This window comes from Camellia sinensis, chromosome 12, assembly GCF_055761805.1.
Source record: "Camellia sinensis isolate YWXY chromosome 12, ASM5576180v1, whole genome shotgun sequence".
Lineage (NCBI taxonomy): Eukaryota > Viridiplantae > Streptophyta > Magnoliopsida > Ericales > Theaceae > Camellia > Camellia sinensis.
Window position 1 is genome coordinate 149,817,930 of NC_138972.1, and position 22,115 is coordinate 149,840,044.

Sequence of the window (22,115 nt, forward strand, 5' to 3'; positions counted from 1 at the left end):
TGTTTTTATTGAATTTTTTTTAATATTTTGAGTAACTTTTTAAAATAAAAAAAATTTAGATACACTTAATATAAATAAATTTAAAAAATATAATATTTTTAAATTATTTTTTTTAAAAATTCACTAAATTCAAAAAATATATAAAAAAAAATGAGAATCTATTATATTTTCGTATTCATATATTTATTAATTTTTTAAAATATTTTATTTTTTAAATACGTCTAAGTAAGATATTACTTAAATAAAAAAAATACAAAAATAAAAAATTTAATTTAAAAAAAATCAAATTCAAAAAATTCAAACTAAACAAATTGCTTTCTAATTTTGTATCCCAAACCAAACCGGGCGGTCCAAAGTGCCCAAACCATCGTCATTTTTGGCGGGAAAATCTCTGTTTCCCCATATATAAATGCACTCGATTTAGGATTCACTTTTCTCATTCAGTGAACCAACAATAATGTCGAAGTTCGAATACCCGAGGCTAGCTCGAGCGGAGATCATCGGATTCCTCTCCGACGCCCAGATCGCCACCCTCTCGGACGCCGATCTCCGGAACCCTAACCCCGATTTCATATTAGATCTCTACACCAAAATCCTAATCCACCTCGATTCTCTCCAGTACTACTCCCCCAACCCCTAAAACCCTAACTCCAATTTTCCTGAATCATATCCATTTTTAGGGTTTTTAATTCAATTTGATTTTTGCAGGGAAGACCACGGCCAAATCGATTTCACCGCCTTGTCTCATCTCGACAACCCCGACCTCCATGTCGACTCCGTTCGTACCATCAATTTGTTTCGAAAGATCAAGGAGGTTCTCTCTGCTGTGGATTGCCCCAAGAAGTTTTCTCTCAAGGATCTGATCAAGCCTGAGGCCGATAGGACCGAGTTGTTCCTCAGTGCCATTGTCAATTTCTGTATCTATAGGTACTTTTTTTAAATTTATTTTTATTTTTATTTTTATTTTTTTGCTGCTTAGTTTTGGTTGTTCTGTGTTTAACTCTGTTTGGTTGTCAAGAAAATGTTGTCAGTTTGGTTGTTGCATACCGTGTGGTATATGTTTGCATGTACATTAGATTTGTTAGAAATTAACCATCGTTTCTGCTTCTTATTAGGTTGTTATAGGGATGATGTATCTTATGATTTGTATTATTTTTAGTAGTAAATCAATATGTATTATTGACCCAAGAAGCACCGAGATGGGTGCCTGTGTTCGACATGGTCGGAACACGAATATATGAAATAAGAGGGAAAAGGTAGAAAAAAAAAAATACACCAGCACAGACATCCATTCATTTTATATCTATGTTTTCTAAATTTATATTTATATACATAGGATAGCAAATGAAAATATATAGAAAATATATATTTTTGCCGTGTCTTTGCCATGTCCATGTCCCAATTTTTTTAGAACCAATGTGTCCCATTTCCGGACCCCTGCTTCTTTGGTATTGACTATATGGTTCTCATGTTAGATGTATCTTATGATATATATACGATACATGATACATATGTGAAATTTGATATTATTGGAAAGGTTCGTTAAATTTATAAAAAAGAAATTACAGTTAAGATGAGAAGAGTAGTTTTTATTTTGTTTCGTCTTAACTTTTTTACGAATACATACTCGTCTAGTATTAAGCATCTTATGCTATTGATTTATACTCATTTACATCAGATAAATTTATAGTTCTCTACTATGAATAAACATTTGAGAACATAACAGTTGTAAATTAAAAATAAATACATTAATGGTGAACCTCAGGACAACCTTGAGGTAGTGGGTTTGAACATAAGGACCACCACTTTGTGCAAGTTATGCCAAGGTTAGGTCCGTACCTAATCTATCTGTTATGATCCCACATCAATTAACATAAGTCTTGACCATGTGCATTTAAGCCTCTTAGGCACCCTCCCCTTGCAAGTTTTGTTTTCAAGATTGAATTTTACCTAAGGGGTTTGTGTCATTTGGTATCAGAGTCAGCCACCACGTTGAGTATGGACACTGTATCAGCTTAGTTTAGGGCTTCACAAACTGTTAATGTTTTGGATTTTTTATATTTACTTTGGTATTGGCTTTTTATTATGTTATATTCCCCATTTGCAATCATGGATTTGTATCTGAGACAGTAAGGCTCAGTTTACAAATGCAAGTTCCAAAAGATATTTGGTTTTGTGGTTAGTTAGGATTGCTTATTTCAAACGAACATGCAGTAGCTTTGAATGATTGCTGTATGTTAAGACAAAAAGGAACATCATGAAGTTTTGCATTTGTTGTTTTCTTAGCTATGAGAACGAAAATTTGGATTTGGAACTTCCTTTAAACTATCATTTCTTTGTTTTAATGTCTTAGAGAAACGAAAATGAATCTTTTGAGTCCAATAGTCGATGATCTGACCCTTATTGATGAGCAACGGCATGAGTTGGAGGGCAGGATTTCACAGGTATCTCTAAGAGTGTAATTTCTTTACTGAAAATAAATATTAGTTTATCTGATGGTTATAGAAAGTTATCAATCTTCCTTGCAGCTAAATTCAGAGATTGCTGAGCACAATGAATCAAGAGAAAGGGAGATGCCGCTTGTTCAGGATGTAGATAGTAAAGTTAAAGAACTACGTCAGACCATTCCGGGTCTTAACAATCACCAGATGTCCTTGAAGGCTTCAATAAGAAAAATGAAGGAGAAGGCTAAAGAAATGGATGACAAGGTTAGGTTTAAACTTGTTAGCACTTCTCATTTTGCCTTGGTTCTTTAAGAAGTCATTTAACTGTGTATGATAGATATGATGTTTGGGGAAAAGGATCTGTTGTTGGCTTGTATTCGAGAATCGAGAATAATAAAGGTAATCACTTAGACAATGTGGAAGCCCGAAATGGATTTGTCCCACATCGGTCTGAGAGGCATCCACACCCCACTTAATAAGTTGACTAACTCCAATCTCATTAATTAATTGTTGCTTATGAGCTTTACGTTTCCTTCTTATTACTATTAGTATAATTTACTTATGTAAAAAGGTAATATAATCTATATCTTTTGCACTCTTCTCATTCTAAAGAGTTGTCCTCTTTTTTGTTTTTAAATTTTTTATTGACATTCTAGCAGAACCATATTTAAGAATTGTAGAAAAATTTAGTGCTGCCATTTTGTCCCAACAACTTGTTGCTTAAGAGTTAACCATCTTTGGTGCCTATTAAAACTTGTATTTAAAAAAAAAAAAAAAGTAATATGATCTATAGCTTTTGAAATCTCCCCGTCATAAAGAGATATCCTTTTTTGATTCAATTATTGACATTCTAGCAACCATGTGTGAAAATTTCCCCAGCTAAGTTGCTTATATCTCAAACATTTTTTTGGGACATAATAGATGTTCTGTCACTATATTCATCATACCTTGTATTAACTTTAGATTTATGGAGAGGTGCAATAATTATCATCCAATGTGGTACCTCTTTCTTGTTTCTGAAGAATTTAGCTCCTTATTTTTAGTGACCAGACTGCTCAGTCATTGCCTTTTAAGTTGTATTTTTAGATAGACTTTCTTTGTAGCTTTGCCAGACAGATTTGTCATTTAAATTTGTTTTTCTATGTTTGAACCAACAAATTTTACTGCTATTGGTGTTTTTCTCCCCAGATTTCCAATGCAGAGTTTGTACTGGTACAAAGTGTCCAAGAAAATGCCAATTTACGCTCTAAAATTGTTCAGTCACCAGACAAGCTACAGGTACTTTTTTGGTTTCATTATGCTACAGAGGCCAATATGTGCTAGTTCTTTTTTAGCATATTCAGATGTCTACATCAATGAAACTTGGATAATTGTGAGTTGTGGTGGTGGCTGGTGAGCTATGAATCTGATTTCAGTGTGCATAAAAGCTCTATGACACATGATGTTGACTATAACTGTAGTCCTTGCAGTAACCAAGGGACATTGGTACATATATTTGTATTTGTTTCCCTTGTTCTTTGTTAATTGGTACATTAGCTAAATCATTTTTTTTCTACTTGCTTGACAAAATAAAGTTTAAATAGTAGTTACTTTCTCTTGCATCTGGCAATTACTCTGGCAATTACTGAGCATGTATGAGGTGCCGTTGAAGGAGCCCAAGATATAGTACTTTGTTTTGTAGTTACCCTTTTTATTTCAGAGCATTGGAGTTGCAGAGCATTTTCTGTTAAGATATTGGTTAGAGAATTTCCTGTACTTTGACAACATTCATCAATAATTTCTCTTATCCTTCTTAGTTTATTTCCTTATTTTCCCCACTGAATGTTCTTTCATTTTCCCATTTTTGCTTGCAGAGGGCCTTGGAGGAGAAAAAAGCAGTTCGAATTGAGGCAAAAAATGCTGAAAAGGCAGCAATGCAATCTTTTCAGGAGAAGACTGCCATTCTTGAGGTTTATACAAAGGTATTTCATCAAAAGTGCGATTCGAACCTATATATTCTATTTGTTTTGCATACTAGCCTAGCTAGTTCATTTGTTTTATTTTCTTTTTATTCTTATGCTGCACTTTACAACACAAATTTTAGTGCTATAAAAAACATGTCAGAATGTCCTAGTATCGATACTGTAAAAGTGATCATGTAGCTTGTTTCCTTGAGAATCGAGATATTGCTGTTAAACTGAAAAACCACACCCATAGGTTTCGGAAAATAAAAGATTTGACCATTTGTTTTGTTGTTTTCCTCCAACTCATCAAAGCCCTTAATGAAAGGGCTGATCCATTGCAAGCTTAGCTTGGTGTCGCTGGAGCTCACAGTTCACCTTTCGGCAGGAATTGTCCAAGCTTGACTCACCCCACCCACTCCTGATCAAAGCTCAACCCAGATTTTTATGTACGAAATGGGGGCCAGCTCAGTCCTCTACTTGGATAGAGCTGGCGGTACATAGTGAGCACCTCGTATATCCTGATGTCCAGGTGTGAAGCTAAGGCACCAAGTGCGTTGTCCTCTCACTTTGACCAATCAAGGCCATCTATCTGGACATCATCTTAATGACATGTACTGGGAGTGAATCACATCTCCACCGGCATATTCCTGAAGTGTTACAAAGAAACCCGCCTCATGCCTTACAGCTATGCCCTCCTAATCCCTGTTGATTGGCAGAAAGATTGCACCCCTTTATATCTATTTATTTTGCTTTTGCTAAACTATTAAGCTTTTTCATGCATTATTATCGGTTAAATTTTGTAAGCACGTTTTGCTTCTCAAATAACTTTTTACCATCCAACCCCAAAATGGAAACACAAATCAAATCTGAATAAACATCATGCTGTATGTACATTCTGGAGTGCATGAATCACCATATTTTTAGTTGAAAAGGTAATTGATGGCGTCTTTGTTTACTTCAAAATTCTCAGGCTTGCAAGAAAATGTCCAAGAACCTCACTCAGATGCAGACCATACAAGAACAGGTTTGCTTACATAATAGCCATCTCCTTGTGCCTTGTGCTTGCATGGGTTTGTCTTAGAAACTTACTTAGCATTTCTGCTTTGTTTGGCAAGTCCATGATATGAAATTTGTGTTACAAAATATGGTTTTTTTTTTTTTTTTTATGCCCTAAAATCTAACCTTCTTTTAACAATATTATTTATTATATTTTTATATCCATCTGAGAAATTCCTGGAAGCTTTGTTTTTATTTGATTGGATAGACTGGAATGTTCATTTTATTCAATCAGGTTTACCTCCAGAGGTTGTCCTTGCACCAACTCTTTGTGATGACCCATTTCAACCAGGCATTCAAATAATTGCTTCTACCAAGATGGATTAATTTAAAGTTGCACTGGCACTTTTAACAGGTGAATTCTGCCAAAACGATCGAAAAAGATGTTAAGGTTCTAAAAGTTAAGCAGAGTGATGAAGAAATGATAGATAAGTCGCTTGAGGCTAAGCTTGTTGAACGGCAAGGAAAAGGTACTTTCTCTCTACTTGGAGAGTTCATGTTCTTACAATTTATCCTAAACCTGAAATTAGAAAATGTTCATTCCAGTGGAACAATTGGATGAAATAAGAAAGCAGTTAGAAAAGGAAAGAGATTTTAGGTGTGAGGAGGCTACAAAGGAACTCAATAATGTGAAGTTGGAAGTGGAATCAATGAGGCGTGATCTTGAATCAAGGCAAGCCAAGATTGCAGCTGTGGTTGCAGAGGTAGTGGTTTTTTGTTTTAAATTCTAATGTTACACTATATATATATATATATATATATTTGTATCAGAAGTGGCAGTATTTTGAGTTTTCTTATGCCTTCTGTCTATTAGGTTGATACTATCAATATGAAGATTAATTCGATAAAAGAATCTGGGGCAGTCACCCGGCAAGAGTTAGGTCATAAATGTGAAGAGATTCAGAGAGAGGTGAGCTTCCCTTGACATTTGTCTATTATTCCCCTTGTATGCAAATGTCTCTGTTTTGGTATTGAAACTAGGCTTCCATCCTTGACTCAACCAGCTGTAAATTCCAATGCATCTCTCTATTTTCCTTTTTGATTTCTTTGTCCGTGGGAAATAAGGTTTGACATTCAGCTGGGCCCCCAAGCCTGCCTGCGGGCTTGGTACAGATGAGCTTTCAGGTTGTGTTGATGAGTGGGCCAACAGGCTGAGATTTAAGGCCTATTTTTTGAATTTTTTTTGTTTTTCATATTTTTCTATATTTTCTAACAATCAAGGGCCTGCCCAACGGGCCGGGCAGGCCACTGGTCTTTGAACCAAATGATAAAAATTTCCCACTATCAGATTTGAAAATTTCAGCCAATTTGCTACATCTCTTGAATTACATGCTAATTTTTCAAAGAATCTGTTTTTTGACCGATGGCCCAATACCGAAATGTAGGTACATTGGATTATATTCTTGCTTAATTTTGCCCTTGAGATGGAATCATAAATGTTTTGGGATATAAAACGGTTTGTGTTATTTCTGGTTGTAGTTTTACAAGTATTTAAACTCCATCGGAGGCTTGTTGCCGAGGATTGAGGTGGAGCCTGGACTTGAGCATGGAAGGAGCAGATCCACCTAGAGCAAACAAGTGCATGTATTTCAATCACTGGTCAACTGCGCCGCACAGAGCATACTATTTTGTTCTATTTAAGAATATCATATTGTCCCAATGTTCCTCTCAGCTGGATATAGAGTTAGAGGAACTTTATGATATTGTTAACGAAGTGTAGCTGAGTGAGCGTTGGCTAGTTCAGATTTTTGTACAGAAGCAACCTTCTTGTCTTAATTTTTAATTGTTCAGGGAACAGAGTTGGATGAACCTTGCAATGGTCTAGCTTGATTGAATTTCAAGCTTGAGCTAGGCTCAAAACTTTATTATTGTATATTCCAATGTGCAATTCATTGCATGATAGTATTATGTTTCATTTTTCACTTTAGACATTGAAGTGGGGGTGCCTCTATTTGCACATCACATTTCTTCTCAAGGCATACCACTATTCAACACACATTTAATAATTTGATAAATAAAACATTTGCACAATACACACCACAATCTTCTATCTTTATTCTTACTCACACATCCCATCCATAGTCTTCCATCTTTACTCTCACACACCCTACTCACTCACGATCTTCCATCTCCTCCATTCTTTGTTTCATTGTCAGTCTAAACCAGTGGTGAAGACCTATTCTCCTTCAACATTCGTTTCATCAAAGATGTCGCCAGTGGTGTTTGTTGTTGTTATCACAGTTGGAAACTTTACATTAGAGATAAAGTAGGTGAGAATTTTCATTTAGTTTAGATTTTAGGATTTTATGTACGTTTTTCCATTGTCATGAGCGGTGTATTTGAAGTTTCATTTTTTTCATTTGACACTGTACTTTCGAACATTAATCATTTGTCCGGATTGTTTTTTCGAACAATGTAAATTTGTTCGACATTTTAGTGTCGAACATAACTAAACTATTCGTAAGCAGACTGCCCAACATACATAATTATATTTGCAGGTAGACGGTTGAACTAAATGATTGCGGACGTGGTAATGGCACCAAGTAGCAGTGACATTCATTTGCAACCGAAGCAACAGTCACGGCTCCGAACCAGTGGTCCAGCAGTGAACCATCACGAGACGGTTCTCCCTAAAGAATGGACATATTGAAATTTATATATCAAGGGTGTGTTGGCTGTTCTGCTTCTCAAGTCCTCTAGAATTAGAATCCTCAATTGCATGAATGAAGCAAAGAAGCAAAAAAAGAAGATAAATGGAGAACATAATTCTTGGTGTGTATTCATTATTATCTTTTATGGTAATTTTACAAAAGGTGTGTATCATAACCTTTTGTCCTCCGTGGTAATTTTACATAAGATTAATATTGTAATAAAAAATAAATCAATTAATAGTGTACCTTGAGATGAAAGGTTGTGTATAAATAGAGGCACCCTTAAAGTGGAGTATGCCAAATTAATTTTCATTTCATTTTTATTAATATGTTTATGTAAATTACATTGACACCCCCTCTATTATTCTGAAATATTACTTTCACCCCTTTGCCAAATAGCACTATGTAATGCCTTATTGAATTTACTTTACTACCTTTGTTTATGAAGTGAGTTAATTTTTTGATTTTTTAGTTATTTTAGTCTTGGGCTAAAAAGTTCGTTTGAGTTGGATTTTTTTTGATATTTTTGATTTTTGTGAGAGAAAAAGTGAAATGATTATAATTTGAATGTGACATTTATTAGCTTTTTAATTTATTTTATCTTTTTGTAACTATTTAAGGTCCAAATAGACATTCCAAATGAAGCCTTCGTTCTTTCTTTCTCTATTTATTTATTTATTTTTTTTGAGAAAAGATTAACTTGCATTAACATGAACACAAATAGCATAGTCAGCAACATTAGTTAGCAACAGAACAGACACAACATACACCACAAACTTAAGGAACTAAAAGCAACCAATTAGACACGGGCAAAATAAAAACAATTCAACAACTTTAATACTAGCCAAGATTGCCACCAGCAACTGCCCCTCAATTAGAAACCTGCATGCAGCAACATCACAACCCTGCAAGGATAAAAAGAACACACACAAACATGTTAGCACAACCCAATCTATTGAATCAAAAAGCTTGGTGGTGAGGTGGACGAGCTTTTGGCGCAAATTTTGAATTTAGCCATTAGGATTTCAAATTTCTCACAAGAATTTTTGAAAAAATTCAAACAGATTTTGTCTAAAAAATAAAGTTAGAACCCGACCCGATCCACAATTTACACCACACACCAGGCTCGGCCGAACGGACGGCAGCCACGCGCGTGTGGTAGATTTGGGTCAAACACACTTTGTCAATAACTCCCCTCCTCACAAAACTTGGGGTGCCCCTTAGGGCCCATCACAAGTATATCAACCTAAAGCTTATATACTCATATAAGCTCTCTTATTGTTTCTATGTGGGACACCCGAAACAAAGTAACTCACATTGGACTCTTCAACTTTCTATTTCACGAAACTGAAAACGACGTCAACTTTCCATTCACTCAAAAACAATTTCGACGATCCATCTTCACCGTGTGACGTGCCATGCAGTAAAGAATATGTCACCACTTGGACCTACCTCAAATGATATGTGGGCCCTACTTAATTTTGGGTTCAAAGATGACCCAAAATAAGCTTATAAAATCAAAAATTCTAACAATCCTTCACATGAATAGAATTGACGGAGAGAAAATGCAACAACATGATGTTTCTAAAGAGAGTACATAAATAAGAGATATTCTACAAAGGATAGGTAGCTTTTGGCTTTGAACCTTCCTTTATGAGATACTATCGGATTTACTAGCTAATCAATAAACATCATGTCTTGAACTGTTCAACCATTTGTATAAACCAAGACAATATAATTCACATAGCATATTTTCAGACATAGTTTGGTTCTCACGATTGTGTTCATTTACTTCATGAGTGTTCTAGAGAATTGTAGCCTTTACAAAACTCATAGAACCAGCCTAGTTCACACTCATATAGGTGATTCTTATAAAAAGAATCTTGTCACACTTCACTAGGTATTCTTAGATATAAGAATCATTAAAAGCATTGCTTATCCTAACACATTGCAGACATCAATATTTCATCATAAAAGTGGGTAGGAGGTCGACTCCCCAATGATCCTTATGAGTCATATACAACTCAATTGTCCTTTTGAACCTAGATCTTGGGATCTCCAGTCAACTAGGTTGGGTTGCCGTTGTGATAACTCTTATTAAATAGGTTTAAGTCCCATTCTCTTCGATGAATTCTCAACTAACTCTCTTGTTAACCATTTGGTTAGGAGATCCACTATGTTGTTTTTAGAGTTCACATATTCAATAGAAATAATTCCATTAGAAAGTAGTTGTCTCACGGTGTTATGTCTGCGACGAATGTATCATGACTTACGGTTATACATATGACTTTGTACTGTACCTATTGCTGATTGACTATCACAATGTGTGTGTAACAACCCTGACCTGTGATTAGCTGATTAACCATGATTAATTATGCCTAATAAGTGATTAAGGTGAAACCCTGAGTTAATTACATGTGCATTGCATTATTTGTGTTTATATTTGTCTGCAGTAGGAATATCTATTTCTATTTCTGATTTGTTCTGCGAATTGAAGGTCTTATCGACATCCGATCACGAAATCGACTTGGTATATGTGTTAGTTGGAATTTTTAGAACATTGTGGTAGGTTCAATTGAAATTTGATTTGGAGCGAAATAATTAGAATAATTAATGCTCAATTAAGCTTAATTAATGAATTTCTTAATCCAAGCCTATACAAGGCCAAAATAGCCTTTAGAAGTCATTTTTGATTATCTTTGTACTCACCAAACGTGGAAGAGAGAGAGAAGTGGAGTTTGAGTTCAAATTAAGAGGATTGCTAGAAAACTTAGAGATTTTGGCTTGGAATTTCTAACAATTGATCATCTAGAGCATCATTGACAAGCCTAGGTAAGAATTCAACTTTTAGATTGTACAATTATGATGTGTAGGACATGAACTCTAGAGAATTAAGTTGAATAATGGAAGAACTAAGCTAGAAATGAAGAAAAATTAAGCCATTCATGCATGCATGCATATATAATAGCATTTTGAGTTTGTTTCTAAAGAATTCCCACATGCATGTGTCTATTTTGACTTGGTGTTGAGAATTCATCACATTTCTTACCATTTGACCTTAATTGATCATGTTTTGAAAAGCTTTGAAGTCAAGAAATACTTGCATGTTATGTTTTTTAAGACTTGAGTGTTGATTTGTACAATTGGCAAGCTTTTGGGCTTTGATTTTGCGAAACGATTTTGAATTCCCAATGTTTTCCAAGTTCATACACATATCTTTAAGTTTTTGGCCCAGAAAGATGAGTTTTGATGCATTGAATTCGAGTTTTGCAGCTTGGAGGTGAATTTGGAAATTTCAGAATTCGACCTCTTCGCTTGAGCGACAGAACCTGCGCTCGAGCGACCACTCTGTGATCTTGCACTTCTGCTTGAGCGACAAGAAGTTCGCTTGAAATGCAAGCTCCCAGAAGTTCATATGTTTTGCAGATCGCTCGAGCAATAGGAGTTGTGCTTGAGCGAGGACCTGAGTCTCACACTCGAGCGACCGTCGAGCTTAAAAATCACACAACTAGTACTTTTATAGATCGCTTGAGCGAAAGAATGTGCGCTAGAGCAACCATTCACATTTTGCATGTCTTCTCGAGCGAAGGAAGTTGCGCTCGAGCGGGACCCCTATTTTCAGCAAGTTTTATTGAATGTGTTCAAGCGTATTTCAGCATTCTCATTGCATCCTAGGCATTCGTAGGCCAAGATTAAGACACAATAATGCAGATAAGACTTAGAAACACAATGAAAATGAAACACAATGATTGTAATGAATCCTGGGCGCGTGTTTCAATGTGTATATGTTATGTGTTGTTTGTAAGTCACGCGTCGTAAGCTATCTGATCTGTCTGCTTCATCTGTTCTACAATTGGAGCCATTTGTGAGTAATAACTTTGTAAAGCTATGTTCAATTATAAGTATTTTTTGAATGATATAAGATGATATGTTTTCTGAAATATTATTTTCTGCATGAATGAATGGTTGTCCAATATTTCTGAAATGTATTCGTGGCATTTTTAGCTTCAGATGACATTTGTTATCTGTTCTGTTACGTCCTAATCATGGGTCAACTACATGTCTCATGAGCCAACCGTTATGGATCCTTTTGAATGCATTCCTTTATAGGTCAATTGTACGTCTCATGAGCCAACTGTATTGCCACCGTGCACGTGAGTCAACTGTATGCCTTTATGGTCATCCCTTTATGGGTCAACTATTTCTGTTAGTGCTAATGGATGTACACGTATGATTAACTATAAATTTTGATTCTAATAATGAGTATGATTCTGAATCTGTTTCTATTATGAACTTTGATTTCTAAACATGATTATGAATCCATTTCTGATAGCTACTGAATTCTGTTTTCTGTAACTGTTATGGACAACATTCATTAAAACCCTTTACTCTGTTATTATTCACTGGGCTCTGGCTCACTATAATTATTTATGTATGTAGGTGACCAGACGCGAGATCAAGCCCAGAATTGAAGGCCTAAGTTCTGTTTTGTCAAGTCACCCACCGTGCCTCCCGGGGAGGTTCCTGTGTATAGAAGTCAAGTTTTGTGGACCATGTCAAGAGTTATTTTGTGTATCATGTTAAGAACATTTATGTTTTGTCCTGTTTGTTTATATGTATTTCGGGGCTAAGCCCCTTTTGATGATGTTTGCACGGTGTTGTAAGACTTATGTGGACATGACATCTTATGTGTATGTATATTATAAGGTTTCAAATTTCTGTCCCATGTATGTCTGCACAGCTCTATGAACTATGTATATTTTGTATATTCGCTTCCTCAGCTCCTAAGTATATGTCATTCTGTTAAGAGGCCTTTGGTGATCTAAGGATTACTGGCTGGTTACGACGCTAAACCTATAGGGGCTGGTTTGGGTTATGATAGAGTGGTATCAGAGCACGTGTTATACCGCACACACAAGTCCATATGAGCTATAGGATGCCCTAGAAAAAGAATAGGGACATTTCATCTGTATGAGAGTGTGTGCGATACTTTCTGTTCTGAGTGCTGCCTATGAACATGAACCTATGAATTAGAAAGAATGAACTGACCCAGAATGCTCCAAACATTGTGAAAAGAATTAATTTCCTATGTTTATTATTGTTTTATTTTCCTATAGCAACATGGAGAATGCAAGGGTCAATGATACAAGTGAATCTTCCGAAGCTCGAATGAGTCGGATGGAACACATGTTAGCAGCCTTAACAGAAACTCTTAGGCAATAACTTCTGCCCCCTCCACCTCTGCCGTTACAAGTTGAACTGAATAACGACATCATCAACCTAGCACAGAAGTTCATGAAGATGAAACTGCCAACTTTCCTTGGTGGTATTAAACCATTAAAGGCAAAGATGTGGTTACTAGAGATGGAAAAGTTGTTTGAAGTATTTCCATGCTTCGAGACTTAGAAGTATACTTTAAAAGATCAAGGCCATCGATGGTGGTTTTTAATGCAAATGAACAATGGGAATATGACATGGGCTCAATTCAACGAGATCTTCTATGACAAGTATTTTCCCCAGTGTTTTCGAGACTGAAAAGTTTCAGAATTTCAAGAACTCAAGCAAGGCAAAATGTCCGTAGCTGAGTACGAGGCTAAATTCACTGAATTGGCTCGCTTTGCTCCTCACATGGTAGATATGGACTATAAGAAAGCTAAAAAATTTGAAGGAGGATTGGACTTAGATGTATTTGATCGGGTAGGCGTCTTAAAGCTGCCCACATATGTAGACATACTTGACAGAGCTCTCATGGTTGAAGTCAATCTAGCAGCAAAGAAACAGGACAAAGCTCCAATGACTGAATGGAAAAGTAAAAGATCTGGATTCAATTTCAAGAAGGGCTGTTCATTTGCTATGAATAAGAAACAAAATACGGGATCTTCTAGTAGCTCAAGTCAAAGCAGTGGGTCTGCGCCTGTTTGTATTTAATGTGGGAGAAAACATAGAGGAGTTTGCCATCGGGTATCAGGTGCTTGTTTCCGGTGTGGCAAGACGGGCCACATGATAAGAGATTTTCCAATTGGGTTAGAGAATGCCAACCGTCCTGTAGCAAGTTCAACATGATCTGCTTCTGGATCAAGAACAAATGTTAGAACTAATACGGGAAGAGAACTCTTGAGACAGGGCAGAGTTTTTGCACTTTTGCCTGGCGACGTACAGAATACTGAATCAGTGGTGTCAGGTATAATTTCTATCTGTGCTTAGAATGCCTATGTGTTAATAGATTTTGGTTCCACGCATTTCTTTGTGTCGCATGTTTTTTCTCGAAAATTAACTACACCATTAAAACCTATGAACTGTTTATTATTTGTGTCTACACCATCTGGAGGTTCTATGATATTTTCTTATGTATATCTGGCATGTGATATTACGATTAGTGATATGACGTTATATGTTGATTTGCTACCTTTAAGTATTGATCATTTTGATTGTGTTCTGAGAATGGATTGGTTGACGAAATACTGTGTCACCATTGATTGTGTGAGTAAATCTATTATGTTTAGACCACCTGGTATGCCTGAGTTTGTTTTTACTGGAAATGGGATAGTTCCTCCACCATACTTGATTTCATGTATGCAAGTTAGGAAAATTTTAAGAAAGGGTCGAGGCTACTTGTGTTGTGTGTTGACTGTATCTTCGGATAGTGTTAATGTGGAAACAATTCCTGTGGTCTGTGAATTTCTTGATGTGTTTCCTAATGACCTACCTGGGGAGTTAATTGATAGGGAAGTTGAGCTCACCATTGATGTTGTACCTGGGACACAACCAATTTCCATGACCCCTTATAGAATGTCAACTTCTAAATTGAAAGAGTTGAAAGTCCAACTCCAAGAACTCTTAGACAAGAAATTCATCTGTCTGAGCACCTCACCTTGGGGAGCTCCAGTATTGTTTGTCAAAAAGAAAGACGGGTCTTTGAGGCTGTGTATTGACTACCGCGAGTTGAACAAAGTAACCGTGAAGAACAAATAACTTTTACCCTGAATAGATGACCTGTTTGACCAACTTCATGGAGCACAAGTGTTCTCTAAGATAGAACTTAGATCCGGGTATCACCAGTTAAAGGTCAAGGCAGAAGACATACAGAAAATAGCATTCAGAACTAGATATGGGCACTATGAATTTTTAGTCCTGCCATTTGGGGTAACAGATGAACCCGCAGCCTTTATGGACCTGATGAATAGGGTTGTTAAACAATTTTTGGATGAGGTTATAGTCGTGTTTATTGATGATATTCCAATTTATTCCAAAAGTAAGGGAGAGCATGAGAGTCATTTGAGAACTGCTTTACAGATTTTGAGAGAAAAGAAGTTATATGCCAAGTTGTCTAAATGTGAATTCTGGCTTGACAGTGTAGCATTTTTGGGACATGTGATCAACAAGGATGGTGTATCAGTAAACCCACATAAAATTGAAGCCATTGTCGACTGGACAAGACCAACCAACGTGTTAGAAGTTAGAAGTTTTCTGGGGCTTGTTGATTACTACAGAAGATTTGTGAAAGATTTCTCAAAACTTGTCATGCCATTGACACAGTTGACCCAGAAAAATGTACCATTTGATTGGAATGATCTACGGGAGTCAACCTTCCAAGAATTGAAAACTAGACTGGTAACTGCACCAATTCTGACCTTGCCTAACGGAACTGATAGGTTTCAAATTTTCAGGGATGCTTCTTACAAGGGTTTGGGGGTGCGTGTTAATGCAAAATGGGAAAGTGATTGCTTATGCCTCTCAACAACTCCGCCTGCATGAAAAGAATTACCCGACTCATGATCTTGAATTGGCAGCAGTGGTGTTTGCGTTGAAAATTTGGCGTCATTACCTATATGGAGTAACTTGTGAGATATATACAGACCATAAAAGCTTAAAATATTTCTTCATCCAAAAAGAACTGAACATGAGACAGAGGTGATGGCTCAAACTAATTAAAGATTATGACTTGCAAATTCTATACCATTTGGGAAAAGCAAATACAGTGGCAGACGCTTTGAGCCGAAAATTAGTTAGAACCTTGTTGTATTTGCTTACTGATCAGAAAGAGTTAATAGCTGACTTGGAGAAGAATGAAATTGAGATAGTCCTGCGTGAACAAGGCATGATTCTAGCCGTCATCTCTGCCTAGCCTGCTATCATAGAAGAAATTAGAGAGAAATAACATGAAGATAAGTTTTTAAAGAAAACTATTGATGAGATTGACTCAAAACCAAGGTCAGGATTTGTGTTTGAGAATAATGTGTTGAAATTCCAGAATAGACTGTGTACCGGATTGTTCTGACTTGAGGAAACGTGTTATGACTGAAGCCCACAATTCTAAATTTGCTATGCATCCAGGAAATACGAAGATGTACCATGATTTTAAATAGAATTTCTGGTGGCCTGGAATGAAGAAAAGCATTGCTGATTTTGTGGATAGATGTTTGCATTGCCAACAAGTTAAAGTCAAACATCAACGACCCATTGGGTTGCTACAGCCACTTCCAATATCGGAATGAAAATGAGAGCATATTACCATGGATTTCATTGTTGGACTGCCTCGCTTTTCCTGAGCTATGGACTCTATTTGGATCATTGTTGATCCTTTAACTAAATCTGCACACTTTTTAACTGTCAAATCTTTGTATGATACGAATAAGTTATCTAACTTGTATGTCAATGAGATTGTGAAATTACATGGAGTTCCAGTGTCCATAGTATCTGACAGAGATCCTAAGTTCACTTGAAGATTCTAGCAGAGTCTACAGCAAGCTTTGGGAATTGAGTTGAGACTGAGCAGTGCTTATCATCCACTGACAAACGGCCAATCTGAACGGACCATTCAAGCATTGAAGGACATGTTACAGATGTGTGTGCTAGACTTTCAAGGCAAGTGGGAGACCTACTTACCATTGGCTGAATTTGTGTATAATAATAGCTACCATTCGAGTATTGGTATGGTCCCTTATGAAGCTTTGTATGGTAGGAAATGCCGTTCTCTGATCTGAGGGGCTAAAGTGGGTGACAGACCTTTGTTGGGACCAGAACTTGTTCAAGAAACAACGGAAAATGTGAAATTGATTCAATAAAGACTGAAAAATGCACAAAGCTGTCAAAAGACGGATGTCCGAAGAAGAGATAGGGAATATGAAGTTAGGGATCACGTGTTTATCAAAGTAACTCTAATGAAAGGCCAGACGCGATTCGGAGTGAAAGGCAAATTGGCATCGAGATATGTTGGACCATACGAAATCCTTGAGAAGATCAACCTAGTGACATATCGGATAGCTTTACTGCCGGTCATGGGACATATGCATAATGTTTTCCACGTCTCTATGCTTCGGGACTATCTACGAGATCCGTTACATGTCATTGAACCAATACATATTGTAGACACCCTATTTTTGACCGACCTTAAGACTCATACGTCACCAATTAAGCGCTCGGTGATGATGCATATTGTGCTTGTTTTGAGGTTTCAGAGTCTCCGCTGCGAGCCTTGCCTCCGAACTTTGGGGCTCTTTTGTGTTTTGCCTCAGTTTATGAACCAGGTCCTATTTTCTCTATTTTCTCTTCCTGAAGGGAGGGAGAGGTATCGTAGACCATCTCTCAGTGGCCGTAGGCTACGTTTTGTGGCCGTAGGCCATTTTTCCCGTTTGGAGACCAGTTTTCTATTTTCGGAGCCGTCAGCCGTGTGCCTCGGTTCGGGACTGCTTAACTACCTCCGTTTGCTCCGGTTTTTGGCACACACCTTGTTTCCTCTCTTTTGAGGGACACTGTGGCCCGAGAGACTACCTTCGCGGTCGCACGCCACTTCCGATACCTAACAGTCTGTTTTCGGGGCCCTAGGCTGCGTGTTTTGGCGCCCGAACCCTCGTTTTGCATCGGTTAGGGTTCATTTTTGGTATGGACCCTATTTTCATTGTTAAGAAGGTGGTAGGATGGTGGGAGACCAGCAATTCTTTTGAAAATTATTTTCTCTCTCCTCCAGTCGGTTTTCTTGACAGAAAGCTGGTTTTTCTCACTTTTGGACCTTAATTTCTAGTCTCCCATACCACCATTGTGTTGTACTCACCTGGGAGGCCACCAATGTGGGTAGGCCGACCAGCTTTTCTTTCTGACCCTTTTGAACCTTGCTAGAAAGCTGGTTTTTCTCACTCCTAGGCCACAATTTTTGGTCTCCCACCATACAGCTGTGTTGTACTCACCTGGGAGGCCACTAATCTGGTATGACCGACCACCTTTTCAACTTGACCTTTTTGACCCCTGGTCGGTTGACCAGGGGGAGTGGCCGGCCGACCACCTTAACTGGTCAGCCTGCTTCCTGCTTTTTGGTCTCTCTGAGTGTAAGCCAACTGTGCCAGCTGGAAGCCTCAGAAGTGATCCTCCATACACGTGTATGGAGGATAGTTGAGCTTGGTTTGAAGCTTCTTAGAGAAGCTTTGGCCTCTCTTCTCTATAAAGGGAGGTCTCCTCTTCTGTTGCTAGGGTTGAACCTTTTGGTTAGAGCATACATACACTTCCCTCCATATCTCTCTCTTCCAAGCTCCAAAACCTATAGTTCTTGCACCATTTTCACTACACCTCCTAGCACAACACCTCCACCATCCATCCAAGCACCTTGGAACCGATTTGCAGAGGTTGAAGGATCTTTACCTTGGTCCAGAAGTTGCTGAGGGTCGGCTCTACAAGGGTAAGCCTCTATTTTCCCTTTTTTTGCATTATTTTGCTTCATATCTTAGCCCTATTTGCAAACATTTTTGAACTTCGACATAAACTAAAAGAAGTCTTGTTTTGAGCTCCTCTTCAAGTTTGTTCAAGATCATTTTTCTGTTCGGGGTGACCTTCCCCCTTGCATGCTTCATTTCCTCATGTTTAAGGCTATGCATTAGAGCATTTGTGTTGGCCTTGGTTTGGCCTTTTAGCCACTGAATGTGTTTTTGAGCCCTAAAATCAGAGAGGGGTGACCCTCTCACCCCTTGTTCTCTTTATTAGCTTTGTTGGCCTTCCAAAGGGGCTGCTACTTTCATGTTGTGAAATCACATTTCAGGCCTTATTTGGTGAGTTTTAAGGTCTCCCTTGACTCTGTCTGGAGTCCATTTTGCCATATTTTGTGTCTTTGATGCATGTGTAGAACAATCCCATTCAAGGCCTTTCTAAGGGGCCTTTATTTGCATGTTTCCTAGACCCATTTTAGGCTCTTTTTAGCGGGTTTTAGGACCCTCAGAACCTCTGTCTAGAGCTGGTTTTTCCATTGTGTGTGTCCATCATGCATGTGTAGAACAACCCCCTTATTGGCCTTTCAAAGGAGCCCGCCATTCTTGCATGCATTGACTGAGTTTTAGTGGTTATTTGGGCATATTTTGGCATGGCATACTTCTGTTTTTGGCTGGTTTGGTGAGCCTTCATATGCTCCATATAGTTGTAATGTAACTCATGGTTCACTAGCTTTCTTTGCATGCTTTGTTGACCCTTGATTTTAACACTTTTTGGCCATGCCTTAAACTGATATTGTGCTTATTTTGGACTACCCTAGCTCTATTTTTGGGTCTCATGGTTGAATAATGTTGGTTTTGCATGCTTGTAGTTCAATACCCATGCTTAACTTTGAGTTTCGAGGTTCATTCCATGCATATACTGAGGTGTATTCATGTTTTGGGCTCATTATACATCATATTTCAGAGCTTGTTTGAATGCCATGTTGCCATGTTTTGTACTCTTTAAATGTGTTTGAGAGTCGGACTTGTATGCCTTGTTTACCGACCATTGAATGAGCTCCATTTCGCTGCATTCCGAGCCATCATTTTAGGCCATTTCCCCACTGTTTCAGACCTGCCTAGGGTCTATTTAGGGTTAGTTTTGCCTTTGGTGCATTGCTTTGGGTACCTCTAGTGTAACGCACTTCACTAGTTTCGGTATCCGGGCCCCCTAGCTTGCATTGTGTGCCATATTTCCACGATTCGGGACGATTGAGCATCTCATTTCAGAGCTGGAAATGCATGTTTGTATGTCATCTTTCATCCCTTGCCATGCTTTGGTAGAGTGGCATTTGATGCCTTAGGAACGGTCCCTTGCATCGTGCATTTTTGCATGTGTTTCGATTGTCTCATTTCCATCACATGGCCACTGATTTGAGTGTGGCTGAGGTCCACTCATATTGGTTTAAGTCCACCTTGCATTGTGTATGCCATGTTGCAATGTGTTGTGCATGTTATGTTGTTAGCATTGTGTATGCCATGCCATTCCTCGCATTGTGTATGCTAGGTTGTTAGTCGCAGTGAGTATGCCATAGGTTGTTAGTCGCATTTAGTTCATGAGCATTATGCATGCCATGTAGTGTTAGCATTGTATATGCTAGGTGCATGTTTGCATTTCATCCCTTGCATATTTGCATCATTCGGTGGCATTGCATCTAGGATTGCATGTTAGAATTGCATTCATGCATATCATGCATATTGCATTGTGTTTGGAGTAGGATTTAGTCCAAACACGGGAAACGAGGGACGTTTCATACTCTAAGTGACGAAACGTGCCTCGATTCTCGGTCCCCGACGCTCCGGATTATCCATGATGGAGTTTAGGCCTTGTTGCGTTCATATGTGCATTCATTTCACATCGAGTCATGCAATCCAACTTCTCGGCCATCATGCATCGAGATGCGTGATTGGTGGCATGAGGATCGAGGACCACGCTCCCTAGAGCAATGACGGGGAGGGTGGTCGTGCACACATGTGTTGCAAATACCTTGCTTTCTCTTTCTCTTGCCTTTGTTGCAGAAAAATCAGAAACTGGAGACAGGAACTGGTCGGCCGACCAACTTTTCTGGCAAGCCAACCACCCCTTTTAGTTTTCCCACATAAACTGGTCGGTGGGTGGTCTCCAAGCCCAATAGGTGGTCGGTGGCCCTCCCACAGCTTCCCAGAGTGGAGTTTCAGACTCTCGGAGCTTTGTGCAAGTTTCTGGATTCAATTACAAACAAAAGCGAGTCAAGGTATCGCGATGGAATTTACCGACAAGGCAAATTGAACATGCATACACCCTCCATCATTCCGAGCAGAGCTGAGGTAGTCCATTGCACGTAGCATAGCATGCTAGTTTACTTTGCTCACCTAGTTCATTTGTTAAGTAATTAGTGTTGTGTAATAATTCGTTATTTATTTTGGTTGTGTAATATTCATTCGGACCCTCCGAGCGAGGGCAATGTTGTAATAAGTGTGCGTGAGTGTGATGTATGTCTTCCAACCCCACTTCTTTCTTCCTTTTATTTACCAGCTTATGATGGTTAGATTAGGACATGTTTCAATTAGCATACTTATGCTCGCATGTTTGCATCCATTCATCTGTCTTGCATGCAATGGGCTCGGCGCATCATACTAACTGCATTGTATTTCAATTCCGAGTTGAATACTTGTTAGTTGTAGCATTTCACATGCCATCTGTAGAATAGCCGCGCCTATTTTAGTTGCATTTTGCATGTGTTGCATTAGGCATTTCTGTATAACTAGGATCATGCATGGATTTCTAACATAGCTTTTGTTTTGGCTTGGAGTACTCGGTAAGTTTTATGCTTTAGCATCCTTGCATGCGTGTGAGTGACTGCCATGATAGCATGCTTACCATGAGGCTAACTGCTTATGTGATATAACTGCTTGAATGCCTGTGGGTGAAGGTTGGATTATCTGAATTGGAATAATGTATTGACTGCGAATTTAAAGCCCACTTGAGAGTGGAAAATCATCATGTCTTCTAAGCCCACCTGAGGGTGGCAAAATCTACATTTTAAGCCTACTTGCGGTAGCAAACCGCTTTCAAAACAAACATGAAATGTTTTGTTCCAATTCAGGCGATCCAGTCTATACTTGTATGCTGTGTGCATCACATAGTAAATCTAGGCTAATAACCGGAATAAGAGCACATAATGTTTTCAAAACTAGATATCATGGTTAGTAGAGGCCGATCTTCGATCGGGCGAGTGGGGGTGCTCACGAAGTGACCTTCCCCAATCGTACCCAAGTTCCCGAGCCGAGACAACTTTGGTGATGACG

At 38.2% G+C, this 22,115-nt stretch overlaps 1 protein-coding gene across 1 annotated transcript; it reads left to right on the plus strand.

The window, feature by feature from the left end:
* Positions 1 to 420: 420 nt before the first annotated feature.
* LOC114260340 (kinetochore protein) lies at positions 421 to 7,370 on the plus strand. Its single transcript, XM_028200424.2, has 11 exons — positions 421 to 618; positions 709 to 927; positions 2,354 to 2,444; positions 2,529 to 2,708; positions 3,633 to 3,722; positions 4,298 to 4,405; positions 5,358 to 5,411; positions 5,799 to 5,913; positions 5,990 to 6,147; positions 6,258 to 6,353; positions 6,923 to 7,370. The coding sequence occupies exons 1-11, from the start codon at positions 458 to 460 to the stop codon at positions 7,010 to 7,012; spliced, it is 1,362 nt and encodes a 453-aa protein (XP_028056225.1). The 5' UTR covers positions 421 to 457; the 3' UTR covers positions 7,013 to 7,370.
* The last annotated feature ends 14,745 nt before the right edge of the window (positions 7,371 to 22,115 follow it).